We start from the raw sequence: 18,532 nt of genomic DNA, 5'->3' as shown, positions 1-18,532 counted from the left end.
GTGGAGCTTCTTCCTGATCAGAACTCAGGGTGTTCTCATCAACAGAGGAGCTCGGGACCTTGTCACTGAGAACGGTTGGGGTTCACTTTGGGGGAGCTCTGGTCCCTACTCTGAGCATCACTTCCTGTGCCTGCTGGCACAGCTCCTTCACCCCACTGGTGCAGACTTTCTAGCTTCCACCTCTGACCTTTGGGCCTTCCCACCACAGATCCATGGAATAGACTTGCACGAGACACTGTCACGGGCTCTAGGTCTTCAGCCGGGCTCATGCAGGAATTTGCCTTGTGATCTGGGTCTTCAGCTGGATTTCTGGAGTCTATAGTGTGTGGACTGAATTCTTGCACTTTTTGTGTTTGACTATTTGGGTGACTATTATAAAATACTTCTACAAAGTGTGTGTCCTGTATGTAATTGTTCTCCTTGTAATCCCTAACTACAACAATAAACAAAGATCAAAATAAAAGGTAGATACTAGAAAGCAGGGAAATAGATGCTTTTCAAAGGGGAAGGGGAGCAGAGATGGAGCGAGGAAGGATGGAGGGAGAGGAAGGGAGGAAAAGGAATGGAGGTGTGGGAGGGGCATGCACCAACTCCAAATGACAAAAGCAATTATGGGCTACAAATAAGAGCCAAGAAAACATGCTCTGAAAACACCACACTCTTGTGCATCTCAGACACCATAAAAACCAAAAAAAGAGAAGCTCACAAAGCAGGAAACTGAGGCTCCGAGAGGTTAGGGGGCTTTCTAAGGGTCTCACCCTTAGAAAAAGGAAGACATGGGCCCTGAGCCCAGCTCTGTCTCCCTCCGGCACCCTGGCCCCTTTACCCCACTGCTTCCCGGCACCTCGACGCGCTGGCCTGCACTGTGCTTTCCTCTTCCGGTCGCAGCCTGGCCCTGCCTTGCTGTTTACCTTCTCCTCCGCTAAGGCTGCCTCTGCCCTGGCCACAGGACTCCCTGGAGGGAGCTTTGCCTTCTTTGTCTCTGTGTCTCCCAGGAGATCAGTGGGTGCTGGAAGGTCGCTCGGTGGACTCCACATTGCTGTGTCCACTGCAACGCTGGCCCTGGTGGTGCACACCTGCGAGCCCACCACTCAGGGAGGCTGGGCAGAAGGTCTCAAGAGCAAGCCCAGCTGGGCCACTTAGTCCCGTAGCAAGAAAGACCCTGTTTCCAAATAAACTATATAGAAAGGGCTGGGGATGGAGCTCAGGGCAAAGGGCCTGGGTTCAACCCCCAGCATTGCCAAAAACCAAAACCAAGAGTGTATCTGTTCCCTCCCTTGTCCTTGCCTGTGTCTGCCTTACAATCTGGTCTCCCTGCAGTCCGTCCTAGAGCAGTGAGGACAGAGGCCGCTGCCCTGGGCTGTCGCATTCCCTGCTCGGCCTCCAGCCCCCTCACCTGCCTCTCCTCACCTGAGACGCAGAGCAGCAGCAGCTCCCACAGTGGGCACCCCTGTGCCCCCATCTCCTCCATCCTTCCTCCTCCCAGGTTCCTCGACTGCTGGAGGACGCGGCCCAACGCAGTATGTACCATCTTCCCTCGAGGCTGTGCTCTTTCTTTTCTTTTCTTTTGCAGCAGGGTCTCTGTATGGAGCCCAGGTTGGCTTGAACTCATGGCAATCCTCTTGCCTCAGCCTCCTGAGTGCTGCGATTACAACTTGCACTACCATGCCTGGCTCCACTGTCTCTTTTGATTGAGAAATCCTGAGGGAAACGTGACACCAGGGGACAGCTTGGGAAATGCACAAACTGAAGAGAGGAGAGGCCTGCTTCCTCCTGTCTTCCTATGCCACAGTCCTGTTGAGAAACATTTGATTCCCCCTCTATACCCATTGCCTCCTTCCGTACCAGAGCAAGTCGAGCCCCACCCAACTGCCCTGAGCTCAGAGCCACCACCATCACTGGCCACTGACCACTACTACTTCCCCAAACCCCTCACACCATTCCCCCACACCAGAAATTTTATTAGTCAGCTTCCTGTTGCTGGAACACACACTCAACACTCATGCATGGAAGAAAGAAAACATTTTAAATTTCTATTCGCAAATGTTGGCAGTACATCATGGCGGCCCTCGCCCGGGAAGCTGCTGTGTGCACGTAGCCCATCTTCCCCTTTCTCCTTGCCCTTCTCCTCCCTCTGTGTCTTGGTTCACATCTTAAGAGGATTCAATCCCTGGTCAGTGGCTCCAAGGCAGAGGCGTCATGGCAGAAAGACTTGGAGGAGAAAAGACGTTTAGTTCGCAGCAGCTGGAGGCAGGGCAACAGTACCAGAAAGGCAAGGCTGAGGGGTTGGATAGAGACCCCAAGGTCACACCTACAGGACCCCCAGACACACCCAGGTGCCTTGCACAGCTCCGAAGCCACTCAAACTGACCAATGAGCTTCCGCACTACAGGCCCGAGGCAGGCGTCCAGCTTCTTCACCTTCCGGGCCCAGTTCGAGCCTCTCTGATGTCCCACTTCTTCTGTCTCACTCTGCCCTTTGTTCTCAAGCACAGGCATGCAAAAGCTCACTCAGGAAGCCTGGTACTCTGGACTCTTCCCTGCACCCAGAGACTGGGTCGCAGCAGGACTGCAGAGAGGCCCAGCTGGGCATCTGCACTTGTACAGGCAGCGTGGGTGAATCCAGCGCAAACGAGTCAAATAGACCCTTCCTACAAATACTCTGTGTCCCTGCGGCCTGTCTTTGCTGTGCTCGTGTGTGGGGTTTGGACATCTCTGGCCCCTCCTGTTCACATAGTCACGGAGGCCATAGTGAGGACTGAGGCAGGATAACGGCATGGCGATGCCCTGCTTCTTACTTGTCGCCATACTCCAGCCATGGCAGGAAATCCCTGCAGCGCTGTAGGCTGTGCACAGGTGCTGTCATGGCTCGGTTCTCCAGCACAAAACCCTCACTCTTGTTGGGGGACTAAGGCCCCCTAGCATGCGGGGCTCCATTCACCCTCCACCCAGGTGCAGCTGCAGTGAGCTGAGTGCCTTGACCTCAGCTTAGCCAAGCACGTGGCTGCCCAGGACTCCGGACCCCGAGGCTGGAAGCCACACATGATGCTTTGGGCAAGATCTACACAGAGCAGTTCAGCACTCATTCAGAGCCCTGGAAGAGCTCATGGAGAGTGATTGGTGATTCGAGTGTTCAGGGCAGGCTCGTCAATGAACACATAGCCAAGCCAATGGCCCCTGCTCTAACCTCACCCGTGGTCTCTCCTTGGCTTCTGCTTGCATTCTGAGCCCAGAACTTGTGTTTTTTCATTGAGTCTGTGACTTCCTAGTGTCCTCCTGCAATTCCTCTGCCATCTGGAGCAGAATCTGGGCTGGCACCAAGGACCACTTCTGGTACTGCTGAGGTGGTACCGTACCCACTGAGGCAGTGGGGAGCTCCTGAGCCCCAGAAGATTCACTGAGCACTCAAGATCAGACAGAGACTGCAAGGTGCAGAGCTGGGACTCCAACTCCAAGGCTTGCACAATGAATCACACAACACTGTCGGATCAGCAGAGGTCCAGGGGGCTCCCTGGAACTAAGGAATCAAGGGTTGTTTCACAACATTATGGGGGAGCCCAGGAGACAGAAGGATGCTTTGGTACCCTGGCACTGGAGACAACCGTCAGTCATGGCCTCTGCTGGTCCTGCGGGGCAGGTGGACAGAGCGGCTAGAAGCTTGGGACGGCAGCTGTGTGTTCAGAGAGGGTTATAGCCACCCCTACCACTGTCCCCACTCTTCTCCGCTGCCACCCAGTCAGAATCTGGTGCCCAAAGGAGCCCACTGATGGCCCACATGGGTCAGGCTTGGGACAGAAGAGGGAGAAAGGTGCGGAGGGTGACTGCAGGTGCGGAGGGCCAGTGTCTGGGTAACCATCTGTAGATCCGCAGGGCCTGGGGCTGAGCCCTCACCTCACACAGGAGGATGGGACTCAGGTGGCTCAGGGGCCACAGTGCCACAAACAGTGCCCCAGCCCACTGTGCTTCTCCTGTTAGCATCTAATTCCACCTTTGCTGTGCTGGCCTTTGTGTGAGCTTCATAAACCCAAGCAGCCCTGGGACTGCTCCCAGGAGGACCCTCAGCAGCTGCCCCCATGGGCACCTGGGTTCCTTTGGACAGGAGAACAGACGCTGTCTGGGATGAATGGCCTTGGGGTCCAGTCATTCTGGGATGAAATGGTTCCCCAAGGAGCCTTCCAGGCTCCAAGATGAAACCAACTCCACTCGGATTTCCAGTGGCTCCTAACCGGGGATTAGAAAGGAGCTGGGTGTGGTCAAGGCCCCACTATGCAGGGTCCGAGCGCAGCTCACTGGGCAAGTGGAGAGTGCCATGTGCCAGCAGCCTGTGCCCGGGACCCAGGATGCACTCACAGGAGCAGGGGAAAAGTCCAGCCCACGGAATGGAACGTGCTTTCCCAAAGCGAGATGCACAGCGAGAGAAAAGGTGTGACTGCTCCTAGTGACTGCAGGATGAAAGTGGACTTGACCCTTGCCCAGCTGGAAGGGGACAGACCCTCCATCCTTTCCCACCCACGAGGTCACCTCAGCCCTAGAGCCCAGAAGGGCAGGAAATAACTAGACCCTGTTTGAAAGCTGGTAGGAGCTGCAAGTTGCAGAGGAATGGCACGGCTTTTTGATGGGGGACAGTGGGAGGGTCCCAAAGACACTTTGAGAGCTGGTAGGGAGCTGGGGACAGACTCAGAGGAGGAGGAAGTGGGGTGAGGTAGGGGCAGCCTCCACACCCAGGCAGAGAGACCTGGTCACCCCTCCATGTCCACCCTGCTGTGATTCAAGGGAAAATGGCTTTAGAGGGGTGGTGGGGAGCTTTCGGCAGGCGAGCCGCAGCCAGCTGTTCTTGTCACTGAAAGTTCTAGAAGGTTCCCCACCACTGCTGTAAGCAGAAGCAGTGCCCTGGCTTTCTATGGTTTCACACTCCTGGCTTTAAGGCTGTCCACCCAGTCCCTCTGCAGTTTCCCTTCCTGCCTGTGAGTGGTGGCTGATCACTCCTGTAGCCTCCACCGGTCACGCTCACCTCCACCTTCCTGGTTATCTTCAGGACCCAAAGAAGAAATGCACAGTTTGTCCAAAGCTGTCCACCCCACCCTTCAGACCATCTACCCCCCCGTGTCCGGTCACCGTGCTCGGCCTTCCTGGGTGTCCCTGTCCAGGAGCTCCGTTACAAACAGATCGGCAATTCAAGTACCCGGGGTCCTTCTTGCCTCAAACAAAGAACTGGAGGCGACGAGCCACAAACAGTGCCACAAGTTTATTTGAAAAACGAAGGGCGAAGGGTAACAGGAAGAACTAGCTCAGCGGAGTGAACTTGGGCTGAACAAACAGAGAACAAGATTTTAAAAAACAAAGTTAAAACTGCACCCTGCGTCCAGAAGTTGAGGAGCAGGGTGTCTGGGGGGTCATGAGAGCAGGCAGCTCCTGGCGTCTGTGGGAGTCCAGGAGTCGTCGCACCTACAGGGTGCTGAGAACACGTGCCACTGCCCGGGGATCTTGCCATTGGCCACTCTCCAGCCAGCTGTGCTGGGTCCTGTCTCATCTATCAGTTTCTCACCCCGGTTCTGACCTGGCCTGGTGGCATCTTGTCATCTGCTCACCTGGTGACTGGATATGTCAGGAGGTGACTGCCATCAAAAGGAGAAACTGAGGCAACTGATCCCGTGGCTGAGAGGGCAGCAGGCTTCCCCAGTGTGTTTCCATCCAGGTCGTCAAAATGGTCCAGTCCAGGGGAGGACCACCGAGAGAGGTCTCGGCTGTGCCTTCTGAGACTCGCAACCCCGCAGACAGCCACAGCAGGGCGTGGTGGGCTCTATCTCTTCTTCACGCCAACCAGAAGGCAGCATGGAGGGCCAGCTTATGCTGGGGCAGTGTCCTCTCCTCCGAGGAGCCCAAGCACACAGTCACAAGGAGTGGGACGGGCTGGGCCAGGAAAGGGGGATCCTGAGCCTCAGAAGTCACCCCGCTTTCCCTCCCACACTCTCTTTGGCACCACTGCCGGATGGACATAGCTCCAGCTGGAGGTGAGGGGTCGGGGTCAAGCGTTCATCGCCCAAATGACTGCTGGGTGACAACAAACAGGGCGATGAAGACCAGGCTCTTGTGCAAGAGTCCAAAGACCACAAGAATGTGGATGCTGAAGAAGGGGACCCTGGGGAGAAAGACACTGAATGAATCGTCCCTGGCGAGGACACTGACGGGATTTCTTCCAGGTCCGCAGAGGCCTCCCACACCTTCCCCACCTCACCGGGCCCGGGCAGGGCCGCTGGTTTCGTTTCCCGTAACACAGCTGCTCAGTGGAATCTGGGCTCACGGCCAGGGGAGGCACAGGGAGGAAGGATAGCCCTGGTGGCTTCAGCTTCTCTGTGATGAGTAGAGAAAGTGGCCCCGGGGGCTGGGACACTGTCTTTATTCTCCATCCCAGATCTGTTTCCTATGTTAGCCCAAACCTCCAGCCTCAGTTTCTTCATCTATAATTCAACAATTCAACCCTAAAGGAAATCCCGCCATAAAATTTTAGGTTTGAGCAAAACGATTCTACAAGTCTCACATGGATATCGGCTGACACCATAAAAACAAGGAGTGAGACCAGCAGCCTGGCCTGTCCATCAGCAGATGCAGGAGAGGAGAGAACACAAGGACTCTACGTGCTAAGACGCGGACACAAAGAGAGATGGATGTCCACAGACAAACAGAAGGCCATCCCTGTGACCTCGCAGGACGCTGTTCCAAAATTTAAAACCTTTTAAAAGGCTGGGGATGTAACTCAGCATGAGGGCCCTGGGTTCAATCCCCAGTACTCCCAATCGCTACAAGAGAAATTAACACCCGAGGGAAACTGCAGTCCTGCAAATCAGCAGAACTGTGTTAGTGAATAGTCTCGCGGTGTCTGCAAAGGTGTACGAAGAAACACAAAATCTTTCTATAACTCTGAATCCCCAAAGGATTTCAATGAATGGGAAAAAAAAAACTACAAAGTTTCCAGAATAGAATCAAGCACAATTAAGCAAAGCAATAATTTTGAAATCAGCACATTTGCCTGTGCAAAATTTATAACCAAACGCACAGGTTGCTAAAGAGGGAGGCACAAGGCACAAGAGCAAAAGTCAAAGAGCTCCTCTGTGCTGATGTCCACCCCGGCCCCCTGCCCTGCCCTGCCCTGTGTCTCAGGGGATGCCATGCCCAGGCCTCCTGGTCCTGGTCAAGCTCCCCCGAAGCGGTGCTGGCTACCGGGTCCCCAAGACAGAGAAGCCAGAGTCTGTCCTGTCCTCCGTGGTTCAAACCGCACCCACTACCGTGCCTGGCTCTGCGCTGGCTGGAGCTCAGCTGCCTGCAGGTCCCTGCTTTGGGGCTCACTGACTCCATCCCCAGCCCAGCTCTGCCTTCTCCCCGGGAGCCCTCTGCACACACCCATCGCAGGGCATCTTTAGGGGCTGCACACGGGCTCCCCTGCTGCCCTAGATGCCTGGAACCTGCCTGCCGCTGGCATCCTTTGGGCTGCCCGGACCCCACGACTGTGAGTGCAGAAATACAAATGCTCTAAGCTCAGTGGTCCACACCTGTAACCCCAGCCTCTGGCGTGAGGATTACATGTTCAAGTCTAGCCTGGGTACTTGCCTGAGACTGTCTCAAATAGTTTTTTTTTTTTTTTAAAGCTGAGGCTATAGCTCAGTGTGAAGGCCTTGAATTCGTTCCCAGTTCTGCAAAATAAGTAAATTAAATAAATAAATATTCCAGGTCCTCTGCCCTTTGACAGGGACACCTCCAGTGTGATCTGGACCTCCTTGGCAGGGTGGAGCCAAGTCACTCCCTGAGCCTGGCTAGCTCATGAGGCCTCACTTGGTTCCCATCCCTTCCTCTTCCCTCTCCTGGTGGCTCTGCTGATGATGACTTCCTGAAGCATTTTAACCGGACTGCTTCCCTCTCCGGAAGTGACCCCGAGAAGGGTGACATTGGTCTCCCCAAAGTCACAGGGGACATGCCCTGGACAGACAGTGCAGGATCCGCCCCCTTCCTGCTCCTTCTTCCCCATACCCTTCCCGCAAGAGAAGTGTGCTGCCACCGGCTGCCACCACACACATGAGGTCAACAGGTGACGGGGAGGGAGAGAGTTAATATTCCCTCCCACAGGGGAAGGCCTCAGAGTCTGTTCCAGTGACAGAGTGCTAACACATCTGCCAGTCATGGACCTGGAAATCTTATTTACAGACACTGAGACTGGCGCCACCTATGGGCTTGAAGTAGAATATCAGTACTGAAATCCACTGAGAGATAGAGACAGACAGAGATAGACAGAGAAAAATGAGCCCTCCAGACGATCCTAGCCTACAGCCGCTGCCACAGGCCAGACAGCCCTGCGGGTCTAGGACCTCTGCTGTGTGGACAGCAAAGTGAAGCAGAGAGGTCCCCACCTATGCAAGGTCACACAGGCTCCATTAGGACCAGGGAGCTTGACTCAGAGTGACTTCTGTTACCCATGGGACCCTGCAGGTTGCTTAGCAAGATGCCATTTGCCTCTGGAGGGTACTGTGGTGTGCGAGGAACCCAGGCATGGATCTGGATAGGACGGCGTCTGCCTCTCACGCTGTCACCCCCTCTCCCCCCGGGAATTTCCACCAAACTCGGGTGACTCTGGTCTGCTTCTGCCCATGCACCTCGTCCCTGATTCCCCACACCCCCTCAGCACGCACAACGAGGAACAAAGGGCTCCACATCCAACCCAGGGGACCCGGGCCTGGAAACCATACCTGATGACACCCGTCACGTTCGTGAAGTTGACTCCTGGGTCAAGAGAAGCAGTGGTTGGCTTAGAGAGAGGCTGAGTCACAGCGCTGGTTGTGCTCAGCCTCTTTGTGGTGCGAAAGATGTGAAGACCAGCCGACCTGGAGGTCGGACGCGTGGCGGCGGGAAGAGCAGGGTCTGTGGCCAAACCCTGGCATGTCGGGTCGGAGGCCTGGGGACCTGAAGATTCTGCAAGAAGACATTGGAGGAACGGGTGGGCGGGCGGAAGGATGGATGGCAGATGAATGGGTGGATGGATAGATGGACGGATGGATGGAAAACAGATGGAGCTGAGGAGGGAAATGAACACGGCCACGCAAGAAGCAAAGTTTTCTTTTACTAAAACCAAAGAAACCATATAAGTTAGCCTGAGTGATAGACAAGAAGAAGGAAAGAAAGAACAGAGGGAGGAAAGGAAGAAAGGAAAGAAGAGAAGAATTTTCAGGCTACTTGTGTGAAGGGGGCCTGCGGATTTTCACCCTCTGTGAACCCCACCTTCTCCAGGAATACTTCCCTTATTAATCCCCGTAAACCGAGCACTCTGCCTGCCAGGAGTCTTTATGAACTCGCTGCAAGGCACCTTGCCGTGGGCCTGGCCCTCTCCCGGTGCTGGGAATGTGGACCTAGCTCCCTTTTCTCTGCCTTTCTTAATTCATCCAGGATTAGCTGCTCCCCAGAGCCCTGCAAGGCATGGAATCTTCCTCCCAGATTCGGAGATTCATAGGGGAGGCAGATGAGGAGCCCAGAGTTCCCATCCGGTGGAAATGTGATCTGTGAGGGGGGCACAAAGGAGCCTGGAACTCGTCCCTGTAAATGGGAGTCACATCTGCATTCGAAGCAAGCTCCCCCGCTGCGTGACTGTGCCCACAGGAAAGTCCGAGGCGCACTCTTTCAGAAGCACGGAGGAGGCCACCAGCTGCTTCCTTGGGAGGGGGACAGGGGGCCCCAGGAGACTTCGCAAGGACATAAACTATCCCAAGTCTGCCGCTATGGGCAGAAGTCAGGGACACTGCTAAGCAGCCTGCAGTGCAGAGATGGGCCGCACTGCAGGCCATCATCACACCCCAAACACCATCAGAGCTGACCTTGAGAACCCCTGGGCCACAGAGACCCCAGTCCCCTCTTGGTAGATGGACGAGGGTAACCACAGGCATTAGGAGTCACCGTGAGGTTTGGTCCAGGGAACCTGGTTGATGGGAGGCCCGGCAGGGAGGATGCAAGATCTGAGCTGCATTCTCCCCCAGACTCTGGGCTCTGGAGAGCCTGAGGGGCCGGCGGTGAACCTCAGGCCTGGACAACCTGAGTGCATCCTGCTGTGGGCTGGGTGATCCATCCGGCCTCTGCTTCTCCTGCTGAACACAGACCCTGCTTGCTGGGCAGCCCCAAGGCTGCAGGTTTTTCCTGAGCACTCTCTTTCGGGCTCCCACTCAGCGGCACTAGCCCAGGCAGTGTCTGCTCAGGCCAGCCCTGGTGGCAGATTTCTCAGTGCTCAGACTCAGGTTCCTAATCCTCCCCACCACTGCCAGACTCTAACTGCTCCCGATGCCCCCACTCACAGTTTTCTCGGTGCTCAAGTGTGGGCGTGGGGCGTGAATCAGAGATGCCCGTCATGGTGTCCCCACTGGTCTGGCCACAATGACTTCCCTGCTCCTCTCTCCTACCCCGATTCTTCCTTCTCCTCCCTCCTCTCACTGGGGGCCTCCTCCTGTTTGCTGAACCTGGCCCTCTGGCATTCTCGGTGACTGTGTATTCCTGAGGCCTGCCAGTGAGAGACTGGGAGACCCAACGCCCCAACTTCTGGTCTAGAACTTCCCCCCTGCTCTCTGATCTCTCTCTACAGCTGCCCCAACTGGCAGATAGGGCCTCACCCCACCCGCCGTGCTCAGGAGACCCCTCCCCACTTGGGTCCCCACTGCTCACCTGAGCACAGCACCAGCCGAATCCGATACGACAGGCGAACGGGGGGATCGTGGAGGATGACACACTGGTACAGCCCCACATCCTGCCTCTGGAGCTGCATCATGGTGATGGTAATGAAGCCAGTGCTGGGGCTGTCCTCCAGGAGGAACCTCCCCACCTGGGCCCGATTCATGTCATCGTTTTGTGTCTCTGTCTCCACCAGAGTCGTTGGGGGGCCCTGGCTCTCCACTCGCTGCCAGGCCTTGGAGTGGTACTTGTACCTCTGGTTATAGTGGTAGAACTCTGTGAAGTTTCGCCCTTCCACTAGGCACCTGCACTCCTCACCCAGGTCTTCCGCATGGAGCCCTAGGGAAGAGCAAGCAGGCCCTGAGCCACGGCGCTGAGTCTGTAACCTCGGGCTCGGCCCCTGCAAGGCACGAGGCCAAAGCTGCAGGGTCCAAACAGCGCGGCCAAGCACCCGGGAGCCACTGAGCTCCGGTCAGTCCCCTCGATGTTGTTCAGCAGTTCGGTGTAGGGCCGGGAACAGACGCCCCTGTGTGGTGTGTGTGAGGCATAACATCGATCATGTTGAATCCGGGTATCTACAGGAGCTATTCGGTCTCCATTTGGGTTCTTTTGTAATTGGTAAAATAATTAACTCTCATGTTGGAGAACTGGTGCATACATGATAGTATCTTGACTAGTTCTGATCTCTCTCCCTTCCATCTTACCCCACCAATTGTAAGTTTTCAATAATAGCAAGAAGCTGAAGGGGCCTGCCTGGTGGCACACACCTGTCATCTCCTCACTCCGGGAAGAAGAGGAGGAGGAGGAGGAGGAGGGGCTGCCAAGATGAGCTTCATCTAGATAACTTAGCAACCCTGTCTCGAAGTAGAAGATAAAATAAAAGGCCTGGGGACGCAGGTCAGTGTGAAGGCTCTAGATTCAATCCTGCCACCGCAAAACAAAACAAGACAAACAAACAACAAAACCACAGCTTTATCCCCTGCTTTCTATTCTGCCCAGGGCTGTCCTGATGTGCCCCCTTGCTGCCTGGACACAATCCCTTCTATAAGCATCTCAATGTCCCCAGTGTCCTCTTCCCACTCCTCTCCCCCTGTATCCCCTCCAGTCACCCCAGGGGAACCCCACCCCAGCCTCCCCAGCGGGCAGGACTCTCTTTCTCCTCTTGGCCTTCATAGCAGGGGTCACACCACTGCTGACACACCTCCACCACCATTATCCTCATCATCACTGTCCGCCATGACTTTTATTAAGCCCATCATATGCCCTAAACACTGAGTCAAGTATCCAGCCAAGTCATCAGACAGTATTTAATTCTCAAGACAACTTTCTGATGTATGTGCCAGCCACAAAATGAACAGCTGTAAATAGGTGCTATTTACAAATGATGACACTAATCTGTCCCCCAAGAATGGCTCAAGCCATTCTCTCTAGGAAGAGACGGTGAGGGTGACAAGGATTAAAAGTGCCTAATGGAATGAATGTACCAGGTAAGGTAAGAAGTTAAACAGAAGGGAGAGAGAGAATCAACAACAAGAAAGTGAGGCAGTGGCAGGAATAAGCCGCTATTGATCAGTGATAACTCAATCCCAATTCTCCAATCAAAAGACACAGACTGGAAAAATTACGACATAAAACCCAAGAGTATGCTGCTTACAAGAAACACATTTCATACCCACACACAAACTGATAGGTTAAAAATTAAAGAATTGAAAACAGTATTCTGTACAGAGCAAATTTTTAAAAATTGCAAGTATAGTTATCTTATATTCAGACAAACTGGACTTAAACCAAAACCAATCAAAAAAGAAAAGGAAAGCACTCCATAATGGAAGGAAACAACACAACAGGAAGACAAAACAATTATTAACATATATGCACCAAGCAATGGTGCACACAACTTTATCAAAACAAGTACTAATGGTCATAAATTACCAGACAACCATAAGCACAATTATAGTGGGGGACCTTGGTACCCCACTAATACAGATAGGTAAACCAGACCCAAAAAATCAACAAAGAAATATCAGAGTTGGAAAAAAAAATCTGAAATATGTTCTTAATAGATATCTGTAGCATTTTACCCCAAAACAGAATGTATATTCTTTTCAGCAGTGCATGAAACTTTCTCCAAAATAAGCCACATAGTAAACCATAAATCACCCCATGCATTTTATTAGATCACAAGGTACTGGAGGGAGAAATTAAAGACAAAAGAAAGCACAGAAGTTATGCAAATGCATGGAAACTAAACATACACTGTTAAGTAAAAAGTGGGTTACAGAATTAATCAAGGAAGCAATAAGGCAGTTTCTAGAGCCAAATGATAATGCCAGAACAACATCCCAGAACTTATGGGACACAATGAAAATAGTCCTAACAGTGAGGTTTACAGCCATGATTACCCACATTGAAAATGCAGAAGGATCCCAAATAAATTACTAATAACGGACCTCAAGGTCCTAGAAAAATAAGAACAATCCAAACTCAAAGCTAGTACAAGGCAGGAAATTACCAAACATCAGACCACAAAGTAAGGAAATTTGAGACAAAAATACAAAGAATTAATGAACTGAAAAGTTGGTTCTTTGAAAGAATAAACAAAATTGTCAACCTCTTAGCAATCTAATCAAAAGGGAGAAAGTGGGCTGGGGATACAGCTCAGCAGCATAAGTGCGTGAGTTCAGTTCCCTGCCCCCAACAACAACAACAACAACAACAAAATGCAAAAGAAAGAAAGAGAACAGAACCCAAATCAATGCATTCATAAATGAAAAAAGCACAATCACAACAGACACTACCAAAATCAAAAAGGTTTTTCACAAGTACTTAATATCAATGCACCACGGATTTAGCTCAGCAGCGTAAGCTCCTACCTGGCCAGTGCAAGGTTGTGAGTTTAATCCCTGGTACCAAAAAAAAAAAAAAAAAGAAAGAAAGAAAGAAAAAGAAAAAGAGATTAACACAGTAAATTGGAGAATTCAGAAGAAGTGGGTAGATTCTTAGATATATACAAGTTGCCAGAACTGAACCATGAAGATTTAAAAGCCCAGGATAACCCAATAACAGGCAGTGAAATTCAAGCAGTAATAAAAAGCCTGCCAAGTAAGAAAAGCCCGGGTCTGGATGAGTTCCCTGCTGAATTCCAGAAGAACCTCAGGGAAGTCCTGACACCAACACTCCTCACACTCCTCAGGGAAGCCGAAAGGGAAGGGGTTCTCCCAAAGTCACCCTGGATGCTGCCATCATCCTGCTTCCAAAACCAGACAAAGATCCAACAAAAAAAAAAAGAGACCTGCAGACCAATTCCTTTAATGAATACAGATGCAAAATTCCTTAACAAGATACTGGCAAACAGAATGCAACAAATCAACAATAAAGTCACACATCATGACCAAGTAGGTTTCATGCCAACAATAGGTGCAGAAAAAGCCTTTGACAAAATTCAACATTCTTTCATGACAAACTCAATGAAGAAAACAGATACAAGAGGACTGATCTCACTCTAATAAAAGCCATTTATAACAAACCTACTGACAACACCATGTTAAATGCAAAAGAAAAAATAAAACAACTTTCCCTCTAAAATCAGAAACAAGACAAGGATGCCCCCTATCACCACTACTGTTCAACACAGTACTCAAAATAGTAGCAAGAACAATTAGGCAAGAAAAATTTTAGAAAGGGATCTATCTAGGAAAGGAAGAAGTCAAATTATTATTATTTGCAAATGACAAGATCCTCTACATAGAAGACCCAACCCCCCCCCCAAACTTTCCAGAATAACCAAATTCAGTAATAAAGCAGGATATAAAATCAACACACAAAATTCAGTAGCATTCCAGTACGCTAATCATTAACCCACAGAGAACAAAAATACCATTCACAATACCTCCAAGAAAAATTAAACAGGAATTAACATAACAAAGGAAGTGAGAAGCTCTGCAACGAAAATTACAACATTTTGAAAAAGGAAATTGCAGAGGACATCACAAAATGGAAATTCCCTGTTCCTCAAGAGCCAGAACTAGTACTGTGTGGCCTACATTACCGTAATTCTAAAATTGATATCACATTTAACGCAACCCCAATCAGAATTCCAACAGTACTCTTTTGATATCACGTTTAATACAGTCCCAATCAAAATTCCAACAGAATTTCCACTATTCACAGAACTGGAGCAAACAAATTCTCAAATTCATCTGGAACCAGGTGAGACCTGTCATAGCAAAAGGAATCCTGGGGGAGGAAAAAAGAGAGCAGAGTGAGAGGCATTTGGACTTGAAGTTATTTACAAAGCTACAGTGATAAGAACAGCATGGTACTGACACAAAACAGAAATGAAGATCAATGAAACAGAATAAAGGATCCAGAAACACCCTGAAGCGTGTTCAAGTGTTTGATCTTTGAAAAACAAACAAAAACACGCCCTCTTAATAAATGGTATTGGGAAAGTTTCTGTCCACGTGCAGAAGATTGAATCTAGACCCGTATCTCCCACTATGTACCAACCTAAAATCAAAATAGATCAAGTAATTATATATTAGAACCAAGACGTGCTGGAAGACAAAATAGGTAAAATTCTAAAAGTCATAGGCGGGCCAGAGATTTAGCTAGTTGTACAGGACCTGCCTGGCAAGCATAAGGTCCTGAATTTGATTCCTGGCACCCTAACAAATAAAATAAAATAAAAATCATAGGCATAAGTAAGGACATTCTGAACAGAACTCCAGTTGCACAGGAAACAGTTCCGAGAATCAGTAAATGGGATCTTATCAAATTACAAAGCTTCTGCATAACAAAACAAATTACTAACACACTGAAAAGACAGCCTAGAGATTAGGGAAAAAATTGGTAGCTATGCATCAGACAGAGAATCATATCTAGAATACATAAAGAAGTCAAAACTTAGCCTCCCTTCCAAATAAAAGACCCAAAGGAAATTGGCAAGTGACATGAATAGACATTTCACAGAAAAAGTTCAAATGGTCAATAAATACATGAAGAAACGCTCAACATCGCTGGCCATTAGAGCAATGCAAATTAAAACAACACAGAAATACCATCTTACCCCAGAAAGAATGACCAATACCAAGAAATCAAATAATAACCAGCACTGTTAAGGCTGCAGGGGGAAAGGGCCCCTCTGCACTGTCGGTGGGAATGTAAGCTAAGCTGCATAATGACTGTGGAAATCAGGGTTCAGAGTCCTCAAAAAGATGAAACTAGAAACTTCATTTGATCCAACTATTCCACTTTTGGGTACCTTTCTGAAGGAGGCGGAGACATCGTATTACAGGGGTCCACGCATGCCGCGTTTACAGCAGCACCATTAACCACACCTAAACCTGGGAAGCAGCCTTCGCCCACCAACAGGTGAAAGGTTAAAGAAACCAGTATTAGCACACGTGGGGCACGACTGTCATAGAGAAAGAAAACCTTGAGTCACTTCTAGGAAAACGGATGCACCCTGAGAGAGCCCCACTAAGTGAAATAAATTAGACCCACAAACTTAAATACCGTGTAATTTCTGTTATATGAGAAACTCAAAGTGTACATAGACAGCAAAATAAAAGATACTAGATACTAGAAAGCAGGGAAATAGATGCTTTTCAAAGGGGAAGGGGAGCAGAGATGGAGCGAGGAAGGATGGAGGGAGAGGAAGGGAGGAAAAGGAGGTGTGGGAGGCGCATGCACCAACCCCCCACAATGGATGCCATTATGAGCTACAAATAAGAGCCAAGGAAGCATGCTCTGAAAACACCACACTCTTGTGCATCTCAGACACCATAAAAACCAAAAAAAGAGAAGCTCACAAAGGAGGAAACTGAGGCTCCGAGAGGTTAGGGGACTTTCTAAGGGTCTCACGCTTCGAAAAAGGAAGAGATGGGCCCTGAACCCCGCTCTGTCTCCCTCCGGCACCCTGGCCCCTTTACCCCACTGCTTCCGGCACCTCGGCGCGCTGGCCTGCACTGTGCTTTCCTCTTCCGGTCGCAGCCTGGCCCTGCCTTGCTGTTTACCTTCTCCTCTGCTAAGGCTGCCTCTGCCCTGGCCACAGGACTCCCTGGAGGGAGCTTTGCCTTCTTTGTCTCTGTGTCTCTCAGGAGATCAGTGGGTGCTGGAAGGTCGCTCGGTGGACTCCACATTGCTGTGTCCACTGCAACGCTGGCCCTGGTGGTGCACACCTGCGAGCCCACCACTCAGGGAGGCTGGGCAGGAGGTCTCAAGAGCAAGCCCAGCTGGGCCACTTAGTCCCTTAGCAAGAAAGACCCTGTCTCAAATAAACTATATAGAAAGGGCTGGGGACAGAGCTCAGGGCCAAGGGCCTGGGTTCAACCCCCAGCATTGCCAAAAACCAAAACCAAGAGTGTATCTGTTCCCTCCCTTGTCCTTGCCTATGTCTGCCTTACGATCTGGTCTCCCTGCAGTCCGTCCTAGAGCAGTGAGGACAGAGGCCGCTGCCCTGGGCTGTCGCATTCCCTGCTCGGCCTCCAGCCCCCTCACCTGCCTCTCCTCACCTGAGACGCAGAGCAGCAGCACCAGCAGCCCCTGCAGCAGCCACCCCTGCACTCTCGGCTCCTCCATCCTTCCCTCCTCCAGGCTCCTCTGCTGCTGCTAGAAGATGCTGCCCCCAAAGTTCCACAGCTTCTTTTGATTGAGAAATCCCGACGGAAAACGTGACACCAGGGCACAGCTTGGGAAACACCCAACTGAAGAGAGGTGAGGCCTGCTTCCTTCCTGTCCTCCTATGTCACGGTCCTGCCGAGAAACACTTGATCATCCCCCACCTCCTGCACCATGGACGGTCGGGCTCCGTCCGCTGCCTGCTCTCTGAGTCTCCCTCACTGGCCACTGTGACCACTACTTCCCAAAACCCTCACACCGTTCCCCATGTCAGAAATTTCATTAGTCACTTTCCTGTTGCTGGAAGACACACCCAACACCCATAAATGAAACAAAGAGAAAATATTTTAAATTTTTATTCTCACACATTTGCGGTACACAGTGATCACATTTACCTGGGAAGCTGGTGCATCCACGTAACACATCTTCATTCATGTTCCTTCCCTTCCGCTCTCCTCCCTCTTCCTCCCTTCATCTGCAAGGCATTCACAGTCAGCTGCCTCCAGGGCAGGAACTAGAGGAACTGAACACATCACAGAGGAAAGAACAAAGCAGTCTGGACTGTTAAACCCCACTCCCAGAAAGGGACCTGTGTCTGCTGACACAAAGTGTCCTTGAAGGGGAAATAATGGACCAGGGAACAAACTCTAGCCCCAAGAAAACCTCCCTGTTCCAATAAACTGCAAAGCAGCATGAGGTTTTATCCTGAACATAAATCCTTCCTCCTGGCAGGCAAGAGCTGAAGGAGAAATCCACAGTGGTACCTACCATGTTGAGAAGGATAATCAGGAGTTATTTGGGGAAGATGTTAATTGCTTAAGACTGAGCTACAAAGCTACGCTTAAGGATTTCTGAGGTCATCCGACCACAATGACTGGCCGAGAGACTGCCACAAGAAACACAGGCTAGACAAAGATGCCCAGAAAGTTGAAGCTCAGCCCAAGCAGGATGAGGTCCGACTTCCTCTGTGAGAAGCCAAGCTGGTCATGTGTGGTCTTGGGAGGCGGCTGGGTCTAAAATTGCTGGTAGGAAGTCCAGCAGCTGCATGACCTCTCCCACCCCCCGGCCCACCCCCAGCACAGAACTCTGGGATCTGTTCACTCTCCCCAGCTGCCAGTGACATCACGGATACCACTTGGCTGGTTGCCACAGCCTGGGGTGCACGGACAGAAGGGCCCCTGGAGAGCAGGGGCATCTCACAAACCCACAGGAGGTAA

General features: G+C 51.2%; 1 protein-coding gene across 5 annotated transcripts; it reads right to left on the bottom strand.

Moving 5' to 3' along the window:
- Window positions 1-5,229: 5,229 nt before the first annotated feature.
- On the bottom strand, window positions 5,230-17,805 carry Trem1 (triggering receptor expressed on myeloid cells 1). 5 transcript variants are annotated; one of them, XM_013157056.3, is made up of 5 exons: window positions 17,711-17,805; window positions 17,210-17,450; window positions 10,689-11,033; window positions 8,735-8,957; window positions 5,230-6,138 (listed from the first exon to the last, which is right to left on the bottom strand). In XM_013157056.3, the coding sequence occupies exons 2-5, from the start codon at window positions 17,274-17,276 to the stop codon at window positions 6,033-6,035; spliced, it is 741 nt and encodes a 246-aa protein (XP_013012510.1). In that variant the 5' UTR covers window positions 17,277-17,450; window positions 17,711-17,805; the 3' UTR covers window positions 5,230-6,032. The 5 variants fall into 5 exon arrangements, with proteins under 5 accessions (XP_013012510.1, XP_063094983.1, XP_013012511.1 ...); XM_063238913.1 differs by lacking the exon at window positions 17,711-17,805 and adding an exon at window positions 11,462-11,618 and having other exon boundaries at window positions 17,210-17,549; XM_013157057.3 differs by lacking the exon at window positions 17,210-17,450 and having other exon boundaries at window positions 17,711-17,796.
- Window positions 17,806-18,532: the final 727 nt, after the last annotated feature.

Source organism: Cavia porcellus, unplaced genomic scaffold (genome assembly GCF_034190915.1).
Source record: "Cavia porcellus strain 051 isolate PalLab524CR breed Dunkin Hartley unplaced genomic scaffold, mCavPor4.1 scaffold_28, whole genome shotgun sequence".
NCBI classification, from domain to species: Eukaryota; Metazoa; Chordata; class Mammalia; order Rodentia; family Caviidae; genus Cavia; species Cavia porcellus.
The sequence above is the reverse complement of the archived record's forward strand: the minus strand, read 5'-3'. Positions and strand labels throughout refer to the sequence as shown.

Coding starts and splice junctions, on each gene's coding strand:
- Trem1 (XM_013157056.3), bottom strand. CDS start 17,276: ATGGAGGAGCCGAGAGTGCAGGGGTGGCTGCTGCAGGGGCTGCTGGTG. Junction 11,034..17,209: donor GCTGCTGCTCTGCGTCTCAG/GTGAGGAGAGGC, acceptor GCTCTTCCCTAG/GGCTCCATGCGGAAGACCTG. Junction 8,958..10,688: donor TCGGCTGGTGCTGTGCTCAG/GTGAGCAGTGGG, acceptor GTCTTCTTGCAG/AATCTTCAGGTCCCCAGGCC.